Source organism: Dicentrarchus labrax, unplaced genomic scaffold (assembly GCF_905237075.1).
Source record: "Dicentrarchus labrax unplaced genomic scaffold, dlabrax2021, whole genome shotgun sequence".
NCBI classification, from domain to species: Eukaryota; Metazoa; Chordata; class Actinopteri; family Moronidae; genus Dicentrarchus; species Dicentrarchus labrax.
This window is the reverse complement of record NW_026136722.1, coordinates 19,960,058-19,983,703: the sequence shown is the minus strand read 5'-3', so window position 1 is coordinate 19,983,703 and position 23,646 is coordinate 19,960,058. Positions and strand designations below refer to the sequence as shown.

Sequence of the window (23,646 nt, the reverse complement as noted above, 5' to 3'; positions counted from 1 at the left end):
ACGCACCACGACAGACTGAAGCTGCTTCAGATTACACCTCCAGACTAAATATAAAGTGTTATCAGCAGCCGTAAGACACCGAACACATCTTCATCTGGTTAATGAAGCAAACTGAAGGCTGTTAATATCAACACTTACTATACGTGGCCAAAAGTATGTGGACACGCAAACATTAAAGTTCTGGTGAAGTTCAGCAGCGGTTTACTGTCTGCTCTGAGCACAGCTTCAATTTAAGACTTATTTTATGTTCATACAGCCAAAAAATATGAAGGTGAATCACTGTTGGTTTCCTTTTGTAGTTGTTACAGGATGATCAATACACAAAACCAGAAAATTCTACTTTACACGAGTAACTTCATTAATCCAAACAATTCTCAGAGCTGTAAAAATCATATTTAAAAGGTCCGGAGAGTGACATTTATTGTCAGAAATGTAATATAATATTTATAGGTATGTTTTCATTAGTGTAATCATCTGAATCTTTGTGTTTTTGTTGCCTTAGAATGAGACGTTGTTATCTACAGAGGAAGCAGGAGTCCCACATGTTTCTATAGTGGCTCAGAACGTACCAAACACTGGTTTTAGATGGGGTCTTTTTGCACTTTTCATGGCCATCGTAGTTTCTCCTACACACTCAGAAGGAGAGGGTGAGGCGAGGGAGTAGCAATTGCAATTACACCGACACTGAATCCGACACACTGGCAGAGTGCAGGCTGTTAGAGCAGCAGGTAAAACAAGGTGGAGTCATTAGTCGTGTTTCCATCAATGTGTTTTTATCTCAGTATCGATTGTCGGGTTGTAGTTTATTCTTAAAAAGGACATATTATCATAAACGTTCATCTACAAGTCGATGATGAACATTTTTTTGACTTAATGAAAACCAGCAGTAACAAAATGTTAAACTGATTAAATCTGCAGGATATTATTTCATTATTAAATCAATAATAAATAATCAGTGGTTGCAGCCGTCCTCATTAAAGCTTCAGTATGGGTTCGGTTCAGAATCCGGCCTTCAGACCCCCCCACAGGTCGACCTGCAGTCTGTGATAGAGGCTTCGTTTCAGGCAGCAGGTCTGTTTGAAGATTCGCTCTCGAGGGGAAACGCGGGCACCAATCAGCAGCTCTCCTCTCTCCTCCCGTCCTCCCCCGTCCTCCCCTCTGGCCTTCAGAGAGGCTGGCACAGGAACACAGGAAGCTGCTGAAGTGTTTGTCCAAAGCGGGACTCGTCTCTCTCTTATCTGCAGACTGAAAGAGGACGGTGACGGCAGCGCAGCGCAGAGACATGAAGCTTTTCTTATCAGGTCTCCAGGACGAGGAGGTTTGTCCCTTCAGCCTGTCCTCCAGCTCCGAGTCAAGTCTGGATGCAGATGACAACAGCTGCTCCGGTCCAACCCCCCCCCAAAGTCTGGACTCAGAGCCAAACTGGACCTCAATCACACGGATGCAAATACAGACGGGTTGTTATCAGTTTACTCGCTGTACAGTGCAAACACAGTGTAGATGTTAGATATCAGTCTCAGTGAGACACTATTCAATGTCTTCACCGCTAACAAAGACCGACTGTTGTCAAACCTCAGCAGTAAATGATTAAATAAAGGATTTCCTGCGTCACTGAAGTCATTAAAGATCAAACTGAAGGGACAGAGAGGTGAACTGAACACACAGCTGGACACACTGAGGAGGGAAAGTCCATCAGAGACGCTTCCTCCCGCCTTTGTTAGCAAGCAGCCGCTGTTTCCTGAGACTCTGGTCCTTTGGTCAGCAGATCAGCAGCTCGGCGTCGGACCGCGAACACACGGAGCTCCACAGAAAGGTTTCAGCCGACTGTGAACGTCTCTGAACGGTTTGTGGAGTCCTGTTTGCTTTATGGTTGTCATTCAGTCGGCCATTTTGGTTTTCGGTGACGTACTGGCAACCTACAGTTGAGCTGCTCTCATTGGCAGAAACGTGAGGCGAATATTTGCCCTTTAATCTGGTTCCAACGGCCGTATGAGCACAAGATAAAGAGACGTTTCTGTGATTTAATGTCAATAAACTAATCAACAACAGATTATAAAATGTAAAAACGTAGTGTGGATGTGTGTGTGTGTGTGTGTGTGTGTCCTCCTGTACCGACTGTATTAGTGTGTTACAGCTCCTGCTACAGACTTCCTCCTCGTACATTAACCTCCATCAGGAGGACGTAGCAGGGCTCCGGTTCCACTCGGCTTCGTTCTTTAGCGGCTGTGAAGGTAAACGCGTTGTTTACATTCCTGTGCAGCGCTGCAGCTCGGAGACGTCCGCGGGTTCAGGCTCAGGTAGGACGCCGATGGAGGAATGAGGCCGGTCTTATCGGCTCTGCTGTGTGTGTGAGTGACGTCGGCGTTATCAGCTGCCGATAAAGTGGCTCTAAGAAAGCAGCAGGAGGAGCCGGAGGGATGAGGTTCACAATCATTACTGCTGTTTCTGTTAGAGTTTAACAGATTATAATAATTGTATTAACATCAGAAACATCATTATAGTTCTCCCTCTGTATAAACTGATGTGGTTGTTGAGATATTTCCTGGTTCTGTGCAGCAGTGTGAACATAGAGAGTGAATGCAGCAGCAGGAGGTGGAACATAAAGAACATAAAGCTCAGAAAGTGAGTTGGAGAACATCAGTCAGTTTCTCTGTTCTCTCAGTCTGTCACTCAGGGAGGCGTCAGGGGGAGGTCGGGGGGAGTCGGGGGGTCTGAGCCGACACAATGCTTCAGCCTCGCGCTCTGTGGAACAATAGTGTTGGGAAAGGAAGTGTAGAAGAGGCCCAGAGTCCTGGCTTTGTTCCTGAGAGCTGCTCCACGCCTGGAGAGCCTCTGTCAACACAACCTCCCTCCTCCTCCTCTTCCTCCCTCCTCTTCCTCTGACAGCAAGTCACAGCTAGCTTACAGCCCAACACCTCCACACACACACACACACACACACCACACACACACAAACACACAGCCCATAAACACCACAGACACAAACCACTGACCGAGGATCAGTGTCAACAGAGATCTGATTACAGCAAATCTCCACAACTGAAGAAGAGAATGTTTTAATGAATCAATTATTAACATATTTTCTGATCAATAAATCGACTAATCATTGCAGCTCTAATCTCTATATTCAGTTACTTTATTATTTCTGAGAATTTACAGAGTTCTTGCAGCGATTTACAGAATAAAGTCCAAATATTTTGAGCACAAAGTTGTAATTTTGAGACAAAAACGTCAGAATATTACAAGATAGTTGTAATTTTATGAATAATAATCTTAATATTTCATGAATAGGTGAAAACACTTTGCCGTCTGTTAAAACTGGAACCATTGTTCAAGAGAAAGTGCCAAAACTATTAATTGAATGATTATCCAACTTTTAGACTTTCCCATCAATCCAAACTCAACAAATCGACTGTTTTGACATTAAATTCCACAAAATGAGATATTTATGATGTATTAGATGTATTTTCCTCTGCTGTCAGTCTGTATCTGCGCTCATCTGCAGGTTCCAGGTGTTGCAGCGAGGGCCCAGAGATCCAGCTGGAAGCCCCTCGTTCTGATCAGGACCCTTCAGGCCTGAATGAGCTAACGGGGCTAACGGACAGCTGACAGTATGGTGGCGGCGGTCTGGCTCCGGGACCCGGTGGAGACTCTCATTATGGCCACAGCCTGTTAACGAGAGACTTCAGAGTAAAACTGAAGGAAGTCTGGTGTGAAAGCTGCTGATGAGTGAGCGGATCAGACATGTTGGAGCAGAATCTAATCTAATATTCTCCCTGCAGGTTTAAACTCACAGATCAGTCTCATACGTCTCATGTTCAGACTGAAGGAGATTGTTGGGCTGAGAAACTCTTTACAGGCAGCTGTCGTCACTATTTCTTTAAGTTTTAAGTCAAACTCAAACTTTAAAGCTTTGAAATAAACTAAATAAAGTTTTTCTGACTTTAGAAAAACTAAAATCTGTTAAAAAAAGGTTTGAAATTCATAATTTCAAAGAACTTCTTCATTAATGTTTTAGCTTTATGTCAAACTCTTATTAATTCATTTATTTACTTATTTTGTTAAGTAATTGTTTGTTGTTGTGATACTAATTTCAGTCACAGAGGGCTGAAGCACCACAACCACAACTCTTTGTATCACAGTATTTTGTGGCGGTTCCAGTCTTTATTTAGGTTTATAGTGTTTTATTATACTGTCAGGAGTCCATATACAAACCTTTTAATGTTTAATGTGATGGTACAATATATGAAGAAATCAGAATTTAAACGATTTTCTATTGTGGAAACTGCAATGTGGTAAAAAACTACTTTTTAACATTTTCCTTTTCAAAACAAGATATTTTTAAAATAGTTGTATAAACTCTATAAACTGATATAAAATACCAATACCATTACCAATACCAAAAAGCATTCGTTTCTTTCCAGCTGAGTTTTAATTTATCTTAACACATAACACACAATATATATTCTGCACCTCTCGGGGCTTCCGTAGTTCTGACTGTAAATACTTTAATTCTCAGGGAAGTTTCCTCAAAACTTCTTTAACTCTAATCTCACAGAAACTGGAGCCAGAAGAGACGAGTGAACTATTATATTAAAGTTAATCCGTCAATGAGAAACACAAGAAATGTAATAAAAAACCAACACTGATTTTATCTTCTGTCAATATCATAAAATAACTGAACATGTGGCAGGATGTGTTTCTGTGCTTCATCTTTGTTCTTGTGCCTCTGTGTAATTAAAGTTGGTGTCACATTAGAGTCTCGTTCGAGCCGACTGCCGGACCTCAAATAAAATCAGCCTATTTTAAATATTTGGCATTAGTAAATGAAATAGATAAGAAGTGTTTCTCTCCCTCCCTTCCCGACACAGTTATCCTCCAATGGCTGCTCTTTTTGTGGTATTTTTCACATTTTAAGAATCAAATCTTCAGCATTTTATTAATTCCTTTGAAGAAAACTAAATGAAAGTTGTTGTTAAAGTTTAGATTATTATTTAAACTGTAAACTTTTGAAGATGTAACAGTGTATATTAACTAGAGCTTCAGTCTCTGATCAACAGCCTCGTCCTGCATCAGAAACCAACCAAAGAGCTGATAGAACAATGAAGATCTGCAGTGATTGAGTTCACTGTTGGGGTTCATTGTTCAGTTTATCAGCTGTTTTCTGCTGTTATTATCTTAATCAAATCTAATATGAAATATATATAAAATACAGTCAGTTTACTCACTGACAGAAAATGGTTCCTTTAAGGAAACTCATCAGGAACCAGTGGATTAAACGACTCTAGTAGGTTTTAATAGTCTGCAAATTGATTTTCATATTACACAGAAATGAAAAGAAGCCAATGAAACAAAAGAAAAAACACATCCATAAATCTACAAATATGTCGCCTGCATTCAAAAGTGTCTGAAGGAAACATAAAGTAGTTCATAAACTGTAGTTCAAGAGCTAAAAGTGGTAAAAACAAGTTCCTGTTGGCTGAAAGTGCGTGTTTGACTCTGACAGGAGTTACGACTTTAAACGCTTTAAATTAAAAAGGAATAATTTCTCAAACAGACAGAACCCGTTTATTTTCTTGTTTTCAGGGTGGAGCATGTCGTGTTTCTTCCTGTTTCGCCTCCACACATATTGTTCAGGGGGATGTGAGTTCAGCTCCACGCCTGTTCCTCTGCTCATAATGGGACCTTTCCTCGCAGACAAACCTCCATCTTTCAGGACAGAGTACCAGACCTCCCCCTCCACCTCCACCTCCCACCTCCTCCCCCAGCCTCCAGCATGTGACCGGGCATGCCTGTTTGCCTCAGCCAGGGTGCGGTGGCGGACCACGCCTCCGTTTACAGTAACAGAGATAAAGTGGCGAGTTAGAGATCTTTCATCAGTTTCTGGAAGTAGAGCTCACTTTCCTCATTAACAAATAAAAACAACAAACATTGTAGTTTCAGAACGAGTTGATTCATCAGTGTGACCTGTTGTACTAATAAGCAGTACCAATAAACACCAGTGGTTCCCAACATAAGGTTTGGGACCCCCATTAGGGATTGCCAATGCTACCTAAGACAAGAAATACACAATACAGACAAATCATTGAATAAAAAGTTTCTAAAACCATCAGAAAACTCATCTCTGATCAATATTCACAGGAAATGATCAGCTCAAAATTCATCCAAATCTCTGGTTTTCCACAAACTTCCTGCAGTTACTGAGTTCACTGTTTGGGTTCATTGTTCAGTTTATCAGCTGTTCTCTGCTGTTAGTATCCATTAAATGTCACTGAGTCAGTTTACACAGATAGACAAAGAAGAGTCGACACACTTTTCATTAGTCAGATAGTTGCAGAAAACAACGTTAACAACAGAATTTACATCACGCGGACTCTCGTACACTCGCCGATATGTTGAGTTTAACCCTGAATTTCCACCAAGCACAACTTTATAACGTTACGTCTGCTGCACGATTTTGCTCTGTGATCTGGGCGCCTTCAAATCCCACCGACAGCGTTTCAGAAGCAGAGCGTCTTCCTGCCCGACGCTGTTTTCTTGTGTATTTTGTCCTTAAAAAGGACACAAAATGACTGACTGACTTCCTGTCTGGTGCCACAATGTTGATGTGGCGTGAAATCCAATCCAGAGTCTGCACACGGTATTTTATTTTGAAAACTGATTATCTATGCTGTTACTGTGCTGCAACCGATGCATCTCGGCCATGTCCCGTAGAATTTGGGGGAAATTTGTGCTTTACATTCGGTAACATTCAGTCTCTGCTAGCAGTGTTAGCTAACGTTAGTGGTTCATGAAGGAAAACAGAGAACCAGAACAAAACAACAAAAACATGCAGTTCAACCCGGCATCCCAACAAAGCGTGTAATGGACACGCCGGTTCACCGCGTCATAGTTTGCCGCAACCATGACACGTTTTCAACACATGCTTATTCCAAGGGCTGGAAATAAAGCTTGCTGAGGTCAGTTTATGCAACAAAAACTAGGAGAATATAAAAAGTCTGCACACTGATGAGCTCCAAATAAATATTTAAAATCTGAGACATCTTGGACGCTTAAACCCGTCAGTGTTCATAATTATAAAACAATTAACAATAATGAATCAACTATTGACAGCTGTAGCCCCAGAAAACATAAAAATGTGACTTAAGTTTTGACTGAAATGTGACAAAACTTAATACAAACTGAAGTTTCTCTCCACCACTAAACCTCGAGCACTCTTTCTGACTCTTTATGTCAGATTCTGTTTGAAGTGGAAGCCTCGCTGGGAAAAGAGCAGCGAGAGAGAGCTGGCAGTGCTCGCCTTTCTCTCTTTGTCATTCACTGAAACCTTCAGGAAACTCTCTGTTCGCTGTATTTCACTGGAGTCAAATTCCAGCCTCAGAAAGGGGGGGATCGAAGGTACCGCTCTGGGGTCCACATACCAACACCATGACATCACCGCCTCTATTCTTCCCTCCACATTCAGACGCACTCTGCTGCTCGGACAATGGCTGGCACACAGACAACTCTCTGCGTTTTGGGGGAAAAATAACTGAAAGTTTGAGTCCACAGCTGCGAGTGAGACGTCACACTGAGGCTCAAACTGCGTCCTCCTAAAGCTGCCGGGGGGGTTTAAGGTAACCCGGACCGTCGCATACTTAAATATTCACAAGCCAAGTTTTCTGAGTGAAAATAAACCCATTTTTAGCATCTCGCCACAATTCTGACCCAAATGAGCGCTCTCTGAATTCCACTCATGCTCAGCGGTGGGAAATGTTCTTCATACACAGTCAGAACTTATAAATCAGATACGAGACAGTCTCCTTAACAGTACAAAATGAGAGTTTGGACCAGAAAAAATCTGAACTTCTTTACCTCAAGAGAAACTCAGACAGAGATCAACAAAGAGGATTGTGGGTATTGTGCTGCTGAATCTTTCTTCAGCATGATGCTGTTGAATTTGCGCGTTTGACGTGTTTCCATTCACAGACCCTACAACAGTGGAGCAACAGCAACACAGCATCCTCGTCTTAGCCACAACTCTCTCTGCTGCTGCTGATCGGGACCCCGAAATGTTCCCGAACAACTGACTTAAGAACGCAGGCAACTCTTCCAGCTCCGCCGTTTCATTTAAGCTCATTCTGTGTCGACAGCAGTGTCTGAAATAACAATTTGGCCGATAGCCGATGAAGATTTGTTGTTGCTTATTTTCCCTTTTGTACCAGGGAAATAAATCTACAAAGATAAACATCTCTGCCTCTGCAGCTCATTACTCTTCTCATCCAAGGTGTGAGACTCAGAGCAGAACAGACGCTCACTGTTGGTGTGAAATCTGAGTCAGTCAACCAACAGGACATATAACTAGTGCGACACAACAGATAAACATCAGCAGCTGATATCAGTGAGTGCCTTCTTATTTTAAGTCAACTATATCGATCAGTGCATCCCTCGCGCTCACTGTAGTGTAACTGACCTGCACGCCAATCAGCTTATTGTGCTGACTTCGGAAACAGCGTCCAGCTAACAGTTTCCGAGTTGAACTTGTAAAGTTTGATTCCGTATTACGTGCATCAATGACCGTGCAGTCTGCGTGCAGCAAACCCTGACAGTTCGGCCTTAGCTGGCGTACAGGAATCTAAACTTCAAGTACGAAGTTTAACTCTGCTGACAGCAAACTACAGTGTCACACATACTATAGAAGCCCAAACAATATAATACAGAGTTTTTCCACCAATAAAAATCATTTCTGGAGACATAAAGGCAATAATAAAAATATTTTAACACTTTTGTTTCATGCAAGAAAACATCTCAAACTTTGTTTCTCCTCACCTGTCTGCGGAGGTCAGATAGAGACATTATAGGAGAGGACAAGCGTAAACCAAACCAAAAATAAATTGGTTTGAAAAAGGTTTTGCTTGCTAAGAAAACATCTCAAACTTCTAGATACATCAGGGTTAAATACGGAACTTTGCTTTATTAAAATATTGTTAAACTCAAAGGTGGGTTAAGTGACTCTGGAGAAATCCAATACTGACAAATGATGATAAAGAGGGAACGACACAGCAAGTAATTAAAGTTGTTGTGGGTTTGCAAACTGTCACTAAAGTTGCTGCTGCAAGAGGACGAGACGGTTTGTAGACAGCGGTACTCACAACTCTCCTGCGTCTATTGCTAACATCACAACAACAGCAGATCTTCAAACTAGAGAGTAAGCTGAATGTCTGTGGATAAATCCTTTAACGTTACCTGACACACAAATCATGGTTAAAATAACAAGCTAGTGATGTGCTGCTCGGTCTAATCCACTTTCATCAGCATCAGCAGGAAAACCAAACGTATGACAGCAAGCGGAGAGCGAGTTGCACAAAAACACTGCAGTAAAGGATTTTCTGGAGAAAGTTTGCAGATTTGGGTTTTTATTTGTCAGAGCAGAAAAATCATTCCTGACTGGCCAACAATTCTCAGTATCGTGCAACTATTAAGACTTTAAAGGAATAAAGTCAATCTATCGATTTTTATCTGAACTCACCTGTTAGGAGCTGTGGGCGGAGGTCAGATAAAGACGTTAAAGGGGGGAGAAACATTTTCAAAAAACTTAATGACAAAAAACAAATATTACATACATACATAAATAGTTGTTTCTAATAGATACAAATAATAGTCTAAGGTTGTGTCAGTCATGAAAATGACTTTTGTTATTTTTTTTGTGGGCGGAGGTCAGATAAAGACATTACAGGGGAGGAGAAACATTTGGCTCTGTTCCAGTTCAAGGACCTATAGTTTTTAAGGGAAGGAAGCATTTTGACCAAAAATAAATTGGCTTGGAACCTGAAATGTACCAAAAAATGTCAGGTTTTGTTTGGCAAGCAAAGTGGGAGTGTCATTCTACAGGTCGTTGTGCAAAACTGGTGTGAACGTGGGCTGGTTCGATAGCAGCAAGGTTCCAACAATGTTGAAGGGAACCAGTTAATGAACCAAAGCTAATTTGGTGGAAAAGGGGCCTTTGTTTGTTTCCCATTCACAGAGCCAGGGCTGTGTACAAACAGCAGATTAGGGGAAAGCTAGCAAACCGTGAGGACAAATTCACTGAATTTGACAAAAAGGAATTGCATACATCACTTAATAAAAAGCATAAAACAGAGAACTTTCAGCTAGATTACACACACATAGCAAATATAAGCCTGAATTTCTTTTACCTGAGCAAAAGGTATGAATTGTTCGCATGATTCAGTTTACCAGATTTTGTAATATTCCTTAAAATCAGATACTGAATGTCTTTCTCTGTCCTGATAAATAGTTGTTGGACTGTGAAAACACGAGGGCCAATGATGGAAACCAGTCCAGGACTTTATTGTATTCATGTGTTGTCAATAAACCAGAGTCTGTCCAGCAGCAGCGATGCAGAATAAATCTGTTGTGGAAACGCAGCGACCTCACAGAGGCGTCAGTGCAGGTGTTTACAGCCTCTAACCTGACTGTGTTTAACACTGACAAAGATGCATTCACTCATTTCATATAAAATCTTCAGTTGTTCGGTCCCTTGACGTCTGAGCTGCACAGATAAAAAGTAAAGACAGCGCCAACCTCCATTACATAACGCACCAAATAAAGAAAACCACCAGCAGCCATTACTCTGCTGCATCCCACTGCACATCACACACAATGCACACAGGATACAGCCTCAAACCAGATTCATTATCCTCTACTTTTCATTTCAAAGACTCTAGACTATAAAAAGTGAAGCGAGGCCGGTTTCACAGTTTCCTGCACCGCCGCTGTGAGCGTGCTCACAGGCACGCTATTCCTGACCAAACTATAATGGAGGGAGTGTTTATGTGAAGAAGACAACAAACGATCATCACGAGAGCATCAGTTCAGCTTCAGTTCAGCAGACGTCCCACAGACAGGAGCAGAAAAGACTTAAAATCAGGATCTGGATCTGGATTCAATAAAGTTCTCAGAGTCAAAAGTGGAGGAAAACTCTCAAAGGGAAGAAGCTCTTTTGGGACGACTTTTTAAAACTAGACATAAAAGTATTCAGCCGACAAAGAGAGAGAACAGTGAGGTCCAGTATGTGAGCGATAATGTCTGACGAGGTGTCCACTGTCATGGATTAATGGACGGCGTGGAGGCCGGAACCGTCACTATCCTGCTTATACCACGGACACTGGCCAAAGGGAAAAATAAGATATATTTTCATGAGTTTTGTAATCAAAATCTAAAGTTTTAGCTATAACTCCGTTTCCCTGGTAACACCTGAGGGTCTGACTAATACCTGGAAGACTCATTACCATCCTACCATAATGTTCTAATGCAATGGAAACGTTGTTCACTGCTCCAGTAAATAGGATGAACCTTAGATGCGACTTGGCAACGGAAGATATTTCTAGTTCCCTCCGCTCAGAGAGCACTTAGGCTCAGCTACGAGCCATAGTGCTAACGTTTAGGGGCAGTGGTGTTCAGAGGATGATGAGTACAGGTCCAGAGGAAAATACAGTAAAATCAAAGTAAGGGCTCTTTCGTCTTCCTCCTTTACCTTAACATCCGACTCAGGGTTGGCCCCCAGAGGTCCTGAGGGGCCCCTCAGTCAGCCAACACACATGAGCTTTGTCTCCCTCTCTAGAGGTATTACCGGCCTACTTTAAAGCCCATAGGCATCCCGTCTGTTTAGTGGACCAATTAAACATTTAACACACCAACAGTAGAGTTGACAGACAAACACCATCAGCTCAAACACAGAGGCAGAACCTCACCGACGGTCTGAAAGCTTTTAACACTTCCCCTCAAATCTGTGCCGTCTGAGAGTGGAAACTCCCCTCCTCATTATGCCCTCGGTTTACAGTTTGATGTTTAGAGATGAGAGAGTGGAAGTAGAGCAAGCACAGTCCCGCTAAACTCCTCAAACTCTCACAGTAAGAGGCGAATGATTGACCGAACAAACAGGCTTCTGTATTTGACCTTTTCTTCGAGCACGCCATGTAAAGGAAACGTCCTGTTTCTGGGGTTTCTTCAGACTGTGAGTGTTAATCTCTGAATGTGTCCTAGTTACATACGAGACACGTCAAGTGACTCAGTTATTCCGCTTTTGTCAGCAGGAAAACGGAGACGTGTGACAGCGAGTGGAGAGCGACTGCAGATCTGGGTTTGTATTAATCAGAGCAGGAAATCACTGACCAACAATTCTCAGTGTGGTCCCACTATTAAGACTATAAAGGAATAAAGTCAATCCATCAATTTCCCTCCCCAACCTGAGACATGACTTGATGTTTATCTGAGGTCCTCAGCTGCGGAGGTCAGATAGAGACAGAAATCTGAGACATGAGGAAGTTTAAACTAGTCAATGTTTATGATTATAAAACAATTATTCAACTATCAACAGCTGTAGCTTCAGAAAACATAAAAATTAGACCTGAGATGCCACTTAATATTTATCGAACCTGCAATGTTAGGAGCTGCAGGCGGAGGTCAGATAAAGACCTTACTGGGGAGAAGAAACGTTTTTAGAAAGCTTCAAGACATTATTAACAAAATTACTTTTATGACTGACTTCCCTTCACAAACTTTTGTTTACATTTATGATTCTACTAGAAACAACAATTTTTTGCTAATATCTTATTAACTAGCTATGATGGCTGCAACTAATTATTATTATTATCGATAATAATAATTAGTTGAGAACGAGTGAGAGGAAGAACAGCTGTAGAGAATATTTTCACATCTAACTGCAGTTAATTAAAGGTTTATTACGACTAATTTGACGACAGAATACAGTAACAAGACGACTCGCAGAGGCTCCAACCAGGACTCTGACTCTGGGGAAGACGAGGACACAGCAGGGACAGGAGAGGGACAGACCAGGAGATAGACAGGCCAGGAGATGGACAGACCAGGACAGGAGAGGCAGGAAGCCGGTAGAGGAGCGAGTGAGCTGTACACATTTTGCATTTTTTTAAACACGTTTTCACAACTTCTACTTTGCTGCTCACTTTGCGAGTCGTCTCTTTCTCCCAGAATTAGTCCTTCATAAATAACTGCATCCCACTCTGAAGGTCTTGGTCAGAGTTTAACTTTCAGATTCCTGGGATGAATATTTAGAAGAAAAAGACGAACCAGGATCCAGAAAACCAGACAAATTCTTAGAGGTGAAAAGAACATTTGAGGTGGAAGTGAGAGGAGCTGCAGAGTAAATCTGCCTGCAGCGCTCACTGAGGCCGGATTCTGCGGGGGCTGATTGGCCCGCGGTGAGTTTGAATCCAAACTCGTGAATAAAACATGAGGCAGATTCGGTCTGAGCAAGTGCGTGGAGAGACAGCAGACATCCCCCTCCTCTCCCGTCCTCCCCCGTCCTCCCCCACCGACAGAAGAGTCTCCAGCACGTTTTGTTTCGGTTCTCAACGGCCGGCATTTCATAGAGAGACGACAGGTTTACGAGGCTCTGATAATGGGACACTGATGAGCTTCAGCAGCAAACATCAGTCCGCCGGGTCAATAATAAAACCTCCTGTGGCACACGTTGTTAGAGAAAGACAGATGGGGATGTTAGAGGGCACAGAGGCTTTTATTTGCTTTTGTTTGTGCTTTAAATGACTTACAACTGCCACAACTTCTGTCCCTTTAAATAGACTTTAAATGAGAAAAGAGTTCTAAAAATGTAGAGATTAAAGCAGTGAAGATAATTAAAGCTCTTGTGAGTAAACTGACGTTGAAGCTTTATTTATCAGTAATATTTGGCCTCTCAGATTGAGTTTGTATGAATAATAATTTATTATGTTACAGTTGAGGGTCGGCTTCTGTGCTGTTTTATGATTGTACATATATATATATTTATTATTATTGTATTGTTGTTTATTGTCTGCTCCATCAGCTCCATCGAACATAAGATCTCGGTCTCAATGGTTCTTCCATTGCTAAATAAAGGTTAAATGATATAAACATTTATTTCATCCTTTTTTATTTTTTATTTGATCTATTTTCTTCCCTTATTTTGGTGGTATGTATTTTCTTTCCTTTTTAAAGTTTATGTTTGAGACTGTTTAATTCTCAGAATAATTGTATCTTTAATTTAATGTTTTCTAGTTATTTTAACTAAAACAAAATGTGAAATATTCTTTATGAAGCAGCTTTTACTGGTAATTCTAAGTTAACTTAGTTTTGTAAATTAAAGAAATATTCCAGATTAAGTACTTTTCACTTGGTATTTGGTTTAGTACAAATAAAAATTACATTCAAAATCTTCAATGTTATAAACACAGAATCCACCAAACTCTTCTTACCATCTGGATGAATAAATAATAATAATAATAAACACATTCACATATTGAGTCGGCTGTAACACCTGAAAGTTACGTGTTGAGACTGCGCGAAAACAGTCAGCAAACAGGATGGATGAATGGTAGAAAAACTAGCTTCTGCAACTAATATATATATATATATACTCTTATCTTCTTTTATATAATTAATAGTGTACTTGTTAACTTGTTAATGTTAACTTCCTTGCTTCACCCTCCTCTTCCAAAGCAAGTAGAAGAAACTACGGTGGCCACGAAATGCAAGAGAAATTCGAACGTCCCTTTCTGGAGCCAGTGTTTGGCGGACTCCGCCACCAGAAGAGGACCGACTCCCTCTGTAGATAAAAACGTCTCAATCTAAGGTAACGAAAACAAAGTCTAACTTTAATAATGAAATTAATATCTTAGTTTTCGTGTTTATAATGAATTATTAGAAACTTTTTTCTCCATATATGTTATTATAGACAAATATTACATGACTAAAATACTGCAGATTAATTAAAGGAATAAATGAACAGGAAGTTCAGCCATTGACTTCAGTCTCGACTTTTAAAACAATAAAGAAACTATTTCACAGGAAGATAAAATGAAGCGTATATTTGTGTAACTGTATAAAGTTCCACAGACTCACAGAAAGCCTCAGCAGCACACTGCGGTTATGAGATTAGTCCATTAAGTCCTAATTTAATCGAGCGGCTCAGTCACAGTGTGCCGACTGTAAACAGCAGCGCTGTGAGAATGAGATGCCACAGCATCTGATAAACAGAGCCGGACCCCCCCTCCAACCCCACAATGCTATAATTCCTTTTAATCCTGGCGGGGCACCAGCTGGGAGCTCCTTGTGATTTGGGTGATAGCGCGGGGGAGATACTGAAGCACCAGATGTCAGAGGACAGAGTTTGGGTCACATGAGCTTTAAAAATCAGAAGAAACGTCCCGAAATGTGGAACCGAGTTAGTCCGGGAGTCTGTCAGCGATATTTCTGTAAGCGCTGTCGGCCGGAACAATAAAAGGCTCTCGTGTAACATTCGAGGTGATGGATTGGGCGTGTGGAGGCGGAGAACAATGCGTGGGGGTCATGTGACGATCTGCAGGAAGTCCCAGAGGGAGTGGGAAGGGGCCCGTCAGCTGGCCGAGGGGACGTCTACGCCCCAACAGCTCAGAGACGGAGGTCCTCCCCTGCTACTGACAGGTGGATGGCGCTGCGTTCAGGACACATCGAAGTCACCGTAAATACCAGCTTCCAACTTATAAAACCCCTCAGGACGTCCAATAGTGTCAGTGTACTGGTGGGTTCCAGAGCGACTTTAACAGATAGAATCAGTTTATCCTCCATTGTTTGAGGTTCCTTTATGTCGTTGAGTTATTTCTCTCCTGATACCAATTCCAATAATTCATCCATACCTATTATCAATCCAATAATAGGACGTTCACTTTTTATTACAGTCTCTAAGACTCATCCTGATTCAGACCACTTTCATGTGTGGTCCAAAGTGTGGGATCGAGGTAAAGATCGCAGTCCGGTGCTTCTACAGCGTCTAAAGTCGGAACCACTGCGTCACAATATAAACATACTGAGTAGAGGTTAGCAACAGCTAGCATAACCTCCCAAACAGTCGACTCTATGTCATCATTGGACTTTATATTGATTTATAACAGTAGTATTACCAGCATCAATGAGTTTATTACAGTACAGTCAGATAGTTTACTGCTCCCGGAGGCTAACTGAAGCCCGCTCTCTTCTCAACGGGTTAATACAGTCAGAGTAAGTCGAGTTGAAACTGAACCAAATGTACGAGAGACACAAACATGGAGACTCAGTATTCTGCTCTGTGTTACCTCCTGTTATAGAAACTGTTCTTACTGAGAGCTTAAAATAGTTTCCACTTTAAGGATCCAAGAGTTGATGGATGAATCTGCAGAAGTAACAAGACCTCGTGTGTCCCGTCATTGTTGCGTCACTTCCTGTCTATGTTTGGTAAACGGATCAGAGACCCTCCTCTGTTTATCCCGCAGAGGTCGGAGGTCAATGATCACGCTGGACGCCTGGCCGTGTGGACGGTCCTGTGACAGGTGAGAGGTTATCTGCCTGATAAAGACTGACCTCCCGCTGGCCCCGGGGCCCCTCGGAGGGCCTCTCTTCTTGGTCACTCACACCGCAGACAAAACAGGCTGTCAGGCAGGGAGGCGACGGCATCAGTCACAGAGAGAGGAGGTCAAATGATTCCTCCACCCAGAGGGCAGTGAACGCCTCATTCAGCCTCAAATATAAGTGTTTATGTTGCTATGCTAGCTGTGTGTGTAGCTGCTAAATGCTACTTTAGCTCTGATTCGTACACAGGTTATTTAAACATATGACGAACTTATAGAAAATGATGTATCGCTGTAGGTTAAATGTCCCAACAGTAAATAATGAGCCACTAGGTGTCGCACTATAGCTCCAACAGTAGGCGCTACAACCAGACTCCATTCACAAAACCAGTGATTTTACCTTGCAGATAAAAACAAACCACAGAGAGGCTCCGATACAACACAGGCAGACTTTTGACTTTATTCTCTCAAAATGTTTCTGTTTTTTAAATCTTCCCCCCTCATATTTCTGGCCCTAATACTCTGTTGTACCAAATAAAAAACAATAGATTAAAAGACCCTCCAAATCCCAACAAACCAACTGAGACCTTCCGCTTTCAGAATAAAGCACGAATGATCCTTTCTGTATCCGACCCACCCCGAACCCTCTTCGTCCTCGGAGCCAGCAGACGAGTTATTTAACGTGAGCGGCACAATGAGAGGATGAAGGAGTGAACGTAAGGTGACAGCCAGTGAGGACAAACCGTCCCGTCTTCCACTGAAGGTTTAAATGAACTGATGTTTATGGATTAATGGAGGAATCCTCAGATGGGTTCAGCTGCAATAAAGAGAGTCTGCACCTTCAGTTTCTCCTCAACAGTAAAACTCCTGTGTGAGTCGGAGGTTTTAAATATTCATCGAGGCAGCAGACAGACAGAAAACTGCTTCATTCGCTGGCTGGCTGTCGGAGAACCGCTGGCATCGTCGTTCGTTCAGACGGAGAGTTTTAGGAGGTGTGACAGAAGCAGGAGGCGAAGACTCAGCAGAAAAGAGCTTGTTTAAGCAAATCAACACCTCCTCAACCTCCTCATATCTCCTCATATCTCCTCCACCTCCTCATATCTCCTCAACCTCCTCCACCTCCTCATATCTCCTCAACCTCCTCATATCTCCTCCACCTCCTCATATCTCCTCAACCTCCTCATATCTCCTCAACCTCCTCATATCTCCTCATATCTCCTCCACCTCCTCATATCTCCTCAACCTCCTCCACCTCCTCATATCTCCTCATATCTCCTCAACCTCCTCATATCTCCTCAACCTCCTCCACCTCCTCATATCTCCTCAACCTCCTCCACCTCCTCATATCTCCTCAACCTCCTCATATCTCCTCATATCTCCTCAACCTCCTCCACCTCCTCATATCTCCTCAACCTCCTCATATCTCCTCCACCTCCTCATATCTCCTCAACCTCCTCATATCTCCTCAACCTCCTCATATCTCCTCAACCCATTCATATCTCCTCATATCTCCTCCACCTCCTCATATCTCCTCAACCTCCTCATATCTCCTCATATCTCCTCAACCTCCTCATACCTCCTCATATCTCCTCAACCTCCTCATATCTCCTCCACCTCCTCATATCTCCTCAACCTCCTCATATCTCCTCCAACCTCCTCATATCTCCTCAACCCATTCATATCTCCGCATATATCCTCCACCTCCTCATATCTCCTCAACCTCCTCATATCTCCTCATATCTCCTCCACCTCCTCAACCTCCTCATATCTCCTCAACCTCCTCATATCTCCTCAACCCATTCATATCTCCTCATATATCCTCCACCTCCTCATATCTCCTCAACCTCCTCATATCTCCTCATATCTCCTCCACCTCCTCAACCTCCTCAACCTCCTCATATCTCCTCCAACCTCCTCATATCTCCTCATATCTCCTCCACCTCCTCAACCTCCTCATATCTCCTCATATCTCCTCCACCTCCTCATATCTCCTCCACCTCCTCATATCTCCAAATATGTCCTCATCAATTCTTTAATAAGAGTAAAATTAATTACTAATAAATACAGTATGAACCATAAACCTTTCAATCAATAAACATATCTAATATTTATAATAAATGTCCTATAATTAAACACTAACTGATCAGATAATAATCGATATATCGATAATTTCGATCGATACGTTTTTGTAACTTCAGTGTAAATGGTGAAGTAACGACATCCCATCATTCACTCACAGTGCCGCCTATCATCTGCAGGCGGCGCCACAGCACGGCCAACAACAAACACTTATAGACACTTAAACATCTGGAGTCTGCTGGTGACCCCCCGATATCAGCCGTATTTCAGAGTAAAAGCATACTCACTGTTCCTGTTGGACTTGAGTTTGGACAGCAGCTTCTGAGTGGACATCAGGTCTCCACTCTTCACCGCCTGCAGCAGGTCCTGCTCCTTCCCCATGCTCCCTCGCGTTTCAACCAGCTTGACTTAAAATCCCGCCGCCTCCTCAGAGCCTCGTGCTGAGCGCCGGAGACATCGGACCTGCCTCAGGTGAGACGTCCCCCCGCCCCCCCCTCTGACACTCAGCCAGGAAGCAGCCCGACACACAACCGTTAAATCCTTGGTGATATTATTTCCTCTGGAAAAACTCTGCCACTCCTTAATTTCCTGCTCAGACTTTTCAGTCTTTATTGGGGGGGTGGGTGATATTTCCAGGGGGGTTGGAGGCTGGTGGAGCTCCTGTTGATGTGACTGGAGGAGGACTGGAGGGGGGGGGATGTGGTCAGAGCTGAAAAGAAATGAGAAAACCAGATCAGTTGATTTATCAGGAGAACCACAGCATTACACTTTTTTGTGTTAAAAAAGACATTTTTGTCCCAAGCAGATATTTGTACAGATGTTTCAATGCATCTTTAACTGATCGGACTCATTGATTCTCTCCTGTTAAACTTTGCTTTGTGAGTTTTGGAGATGAAACTTACCATAAATGTCACTTTGTCTGCTGTTATTTAATCAACTACATAAAGAACAGAGTTTATTCACAGTTTAATGTAACATCTGACAGCTTTAATCACCACTGTGGGTTTCACTCGCTCTGGTGACGCTCACACAGTGAAATGTGGACACACACCTGTCACAGGTGAGGTGAGGGTTGACCACAGTGCCAGCTTTAATTACAGCTCAGCAAACCTTCACACACAAACAGCTCATGAGGGATTCACTTGCGGGTTTCCTCTGCTGTGTAAACACCGACTGTGAGTGCTCCTCGCTGTGTGCCGCTCAGGATTTCACACCAGACTCCATTCATTTATTTCACGTTTTTAAAGCAGAGGAGGATGAGACCACCTGGCTCTCGGTCTCGTCTCTGTGCTGCTCCCCTCGGGCCTCTGTGACAGAATATATGCTCTCTCTGGCCATCGACTTCATTTCAAGAGCAGCTACTTAAACTCTTCCAGCCCAGTGACCAGGCTCACGGATATAGGAGGAAGAACTCCTTCATCTCCGCTCCAGATCACTGCTGACAGTCCCGACCGCTGCAGCCCCAGTGTTGCTGTATAAACAGAGAGAGAGAGTTTGCAGAGTCCAGATAGGAACTCTGGTCTGGCCCTGCAGCCGGCGCCGAGTCCTGGACTGTTTTTTTCCTGGTTCCAACTTGATCCATTACATAACCCGGCTGCCACAGAGGAGCACAGGGCGTAAGCAGAGCTGTCATTCCCATTTACACCGATCATGTCCCCTGTTCTCTTCCACCTCCCTCGGGCGTTTCTGTATTCTCTCTGCATTCATGACAAGAGGAACAATACTCGTACATTTCACTGTGACAGCGCAGGGACTCCCAGTCTCACTGAAGTGGTCCAAAGTGGGGATGAATAAATCACTTTATTGCTCACAGACAAGAATTACTACACAGTTATTACTTTAAAGTGAAGTTAGAGAGGTGCATAATGGAGTATTTTAACCTTTTACATTGTATAAAAACCAACCAGACTAAATGTTTGCACAGTGCAAACAGTTCTTTCATCATAAGCTTCTATATGTGCCATTTTCTGTGATTTTTACATACTGTCATGCCAGACTCCCTTAGAGAAGTTGCTAATTCTATATTTGAGTGGTCATCAGCCACAAAAGACACACACAAAACATGTGATTCCAGGTTTTGCCTGAATTTGTAGGAGTCAGTCTACAATTCGGGCCCAGTTAAAGCAGCATAAAGCACCGTTAAACCTTTCACACTGGAAGTCTTGTACTGAATTACGCACAGCGGGGGCGTAGGTCAGCGAGCTTTGTGACCCTGTTGTGACTTAAAATCTGACTGAATTCAAACGCTCTTTGGTGATGTTTAAGTAAGCCGAATTCAAGATGAGCTTCTACTGATGTACAAACGTCTTTATTGTCCACGTATTGATCCGAGTTTCACATAAACTCGTCTGAATGTAAAGAGGAGTGAAGCTGTGCCCGGAGCGGAGGAAACTGGCACATCGCGGCCGGAGTCTGGCATGTAAACACACCGCAGAGAGCCGTCACGTCCTCCGCCGCCGACCTTTGGACCAAAGTTAGTGAACCCGCTTCTAAACACCGTTTTCTTCCATTAATTATTATCAGAAGAAGGAATGGATTTTATAAACGACTCACCTTTCAGAGCCGAGTGTGGCAGAAACTTTCCTCTGGATGTTCGCGGACCACGGTGGCAGTTTGGAGGAAAACTCCCGAGTAATTCCTTCTGTTGATGTTCCAGAAAAATCGATCTTTCTTGGAGCAGATTATTCCGGGATTATTATCTTCCAGCCGTGTTAGATTACACTTTAATCCGGTTAAAGGTTGAACATAAACGTTGGAGGTATTTTAGGACTTTAGGACACTTTGCTGTCTGACGCTCCTCCAGGTTTTCCCTCCTCGCCGTGAATGCCTCATCCCGTCCGCTGCGCTCTCCTCGGTGCGAACACGGTGTCAATTTACCCATAAGGATAAACAGAACTTCCGGCGGAGACTTTCAACATAAAACAAAGACGATGGGATATCTACTTAAAACAATTGAGAACATTGTAAATCTCTTGCTTTGTGGTGTGTTATTGGAGTGCAGTATATTTGTAATTAAAACAATTTAAACTGATATTTAATTAACAGAAAAATAAATAAATAAATAATGAAATTGTATTATTTTTCACATTAATAATAACATTATAAAGGTTTTGTCACAGGCCGGAGCTGAGAAATGAATAAATAGATGAATATTAAAGAAATCAGTGAAACAAAAACAAAACAAAAAAAATACTAAACAAAACTTCCAGCTTAGACTTTCAAAATAAAACATAGACAACAAGATATCTACTTAAAAAACTTTAACTGAACATTTTAAATCACTGCACAGTGATAGTGCAGTTAACTTGTAATACCAACAAAAACCTTTGTAATATATTACACAGAGCCAGAATCATAATTAATATACGATTAGTAATTAATGATTTCTTCAAGAGAAATTTAATAAGGAAATATAAAAATGATCTGAAGTCAAATTTAACACATTCATTGAGATTAAATTGAAATTAATATAACTGTATATTTACATTTAATTATGGATCTATTTATCTGATGTATTGATCTGTTGTGATCACAATGAGAAAATGATATGTTTGTAAAACTGAAGTTTTATGAAATAATAAAACAATTTGTTGATTTCTAACACAATCTTTATATATTTCATTATTTGGGGCCGTTTGCAAGAAAATATTGATTGTTTGTGATTAAATCAGCAAATATTTCTGCCACCATCAATATTTCTCTGGATATTTAAATGTATTTAATATTTTAACCCTGTCAGTCAGTTTTTAAGCCAAAATTCCAAATATGATCTATAATGTGAGAATTTGCTGCTTTTCTACAGTAAAATATATAAATTAGGTTTTAAATATATTTCACTTCAGGTTGTGGGAAATTATAATTTGTCTGATATTTTACAGAACAAATGATTAATGGATTCATCCAAACAGACAATTAATCAAAATGATCATTGTTATGTAATTTAATTTCTGCATTAACCTAAAGTTTGACTTTTCTCCTGAGCTGTACGGCATACACATTAAACGCTCTTATTTTGGTGAATAGATGAATAAGTTATAATAAATATCAATAATAATAATAATAATAAGTAATGTTTGTGTGAGAAACTGCTGCTGCTCAGAGTTTTTAATATCTTTTTTAAACCTGCATATGAATTTAAAATGTTCAATTAATAAGAGAAACATTGACAGTCGTGCTTTTATTTTGAAGAATCAGTGTTTTTCCTGTTGTGTCGTTCAGTAACTTAATAAAATATATTCGACCCTCTAATTTAATCTCTTTCCTTTTCCACACACTGTTTTTTTATATTCAGGATATTTTAATGTTTTAAAACGAAACAAATTATTAACAATTATTTTTCTGTCTCCATGTCGGAATATTAAAACTTTATCAGGAGAATATTTTTATTTAATCAGAGTTTCAGCAGCTTTAACCTAAATATCTGACATATTATTATTATTATTATTATTATTATTATTATTATTATTATTATTATTATTATAAAATGTATCCATTAAACATTCTAACAAAGACTGTAGACTGTAAAAATACATAATAATATCAATGAAGTTACAAAAATATCCTGTAAATTTACATAATGTAAAATAAAAATCTGTAACTGTAAATAATCGTAAAACTATAGATTATTCAAAGTTAAAATACATTTTGCAAATCTATAATTTTTCACAGATATTTACTGTTTATTTTACAGTATTAAACTGTTAAATTCCAGTTTAATACTGTTAATACATTTCTAATATTATATAAAATTAGTGACATTAACAGTAAAAAAGTAATTATTGTGTCATTTTAATGGATTTGTTCGTTAATTGACAGATATTTTGTATAATTAAGGAAGTTTTTACAACACAAACATTAAAAACAGGGAAATTATCTCTAGAGACCAAAAGGATGTAAACATGTTTATTTCTGCTGTAAAGTATTTTAATATGAGACCTTATGGAGACTCACTGCTGGAGCCAGCCTCTAGTGGCCGTTAGATGAACTGCAGAGGTTGGTTGTTGTTTGTATTTTAACCATTTATACATGACCTCATAATTAACTAAATTAAATCAAATAAACAACGTGTAGCATTTATCAAATACTTATACTTAATCAAACCGTTAATTCGTCACTTTAAGCAAATTATTTAATGTCTAAATTTAGTCAATTTTATTTTTCTTAAGTCAAACTCAAACTTTTAAGTTTTGAAATAAACAAAAAAAACTAA

At 41.0% G+C, this 23,646-nt stretch overlaps 1 protein-coding gene and 1 long non-coding RNA gene across 8 annotated transcripts in view; both read right to left on the bottom strand.

The window, feature by feature from the left end:
• The window catches only part of LOC127356407 (caskin-2), a 54,980-nt gene extending 33,692 nt beyond the window's left edge, over positions 1 to 21,288 (bottom strand). For 4 of the 7 annotated variants that reach the window (XM_051388106.1, XM_051388107.1, XM_051388108.1 and 1 more), the window contains exons 1-2: positions 20,991 to 21,288; positions 18,725 to 19,146 (exon numbers count right to left, since the gene is read on the bottom strand). In XM_051388106.1, coding sequence (XP_051244066.1) covers positions 18,725 to 18,818 — 94 coding nt within the window. In that variant the 5' untranslated portion in view covers positions 18,819 to 19,146; positions 20,991 to 21,288. The remainder of the gene's footprint in view (positions 1 to 18,724; positions 19,147 to 20,990) is intronic. The other 3 variants (XM_051388110.1, XM_051388111.1, XM_051388112.1) reach the window with 1 other exon arrangement.
• Positions 16,257 to 18,305, bottom strand: LOC127356409 (uncharacterized). The gene is made up of 3 exons (XR_007881982.1): positions 18,108 to 18,305; positions 17,611 to 17,658; positions 16,257 to 17,411 (listed from the first exon to the last, which is right to left on the bottom strand). It is a non-coding gene; the product is annotated as an uncharacterized LOC127356409 (long non-coding RNA).
• Positions 21,289 to 23,646: the final 2,358 nt, after the last annotated feature.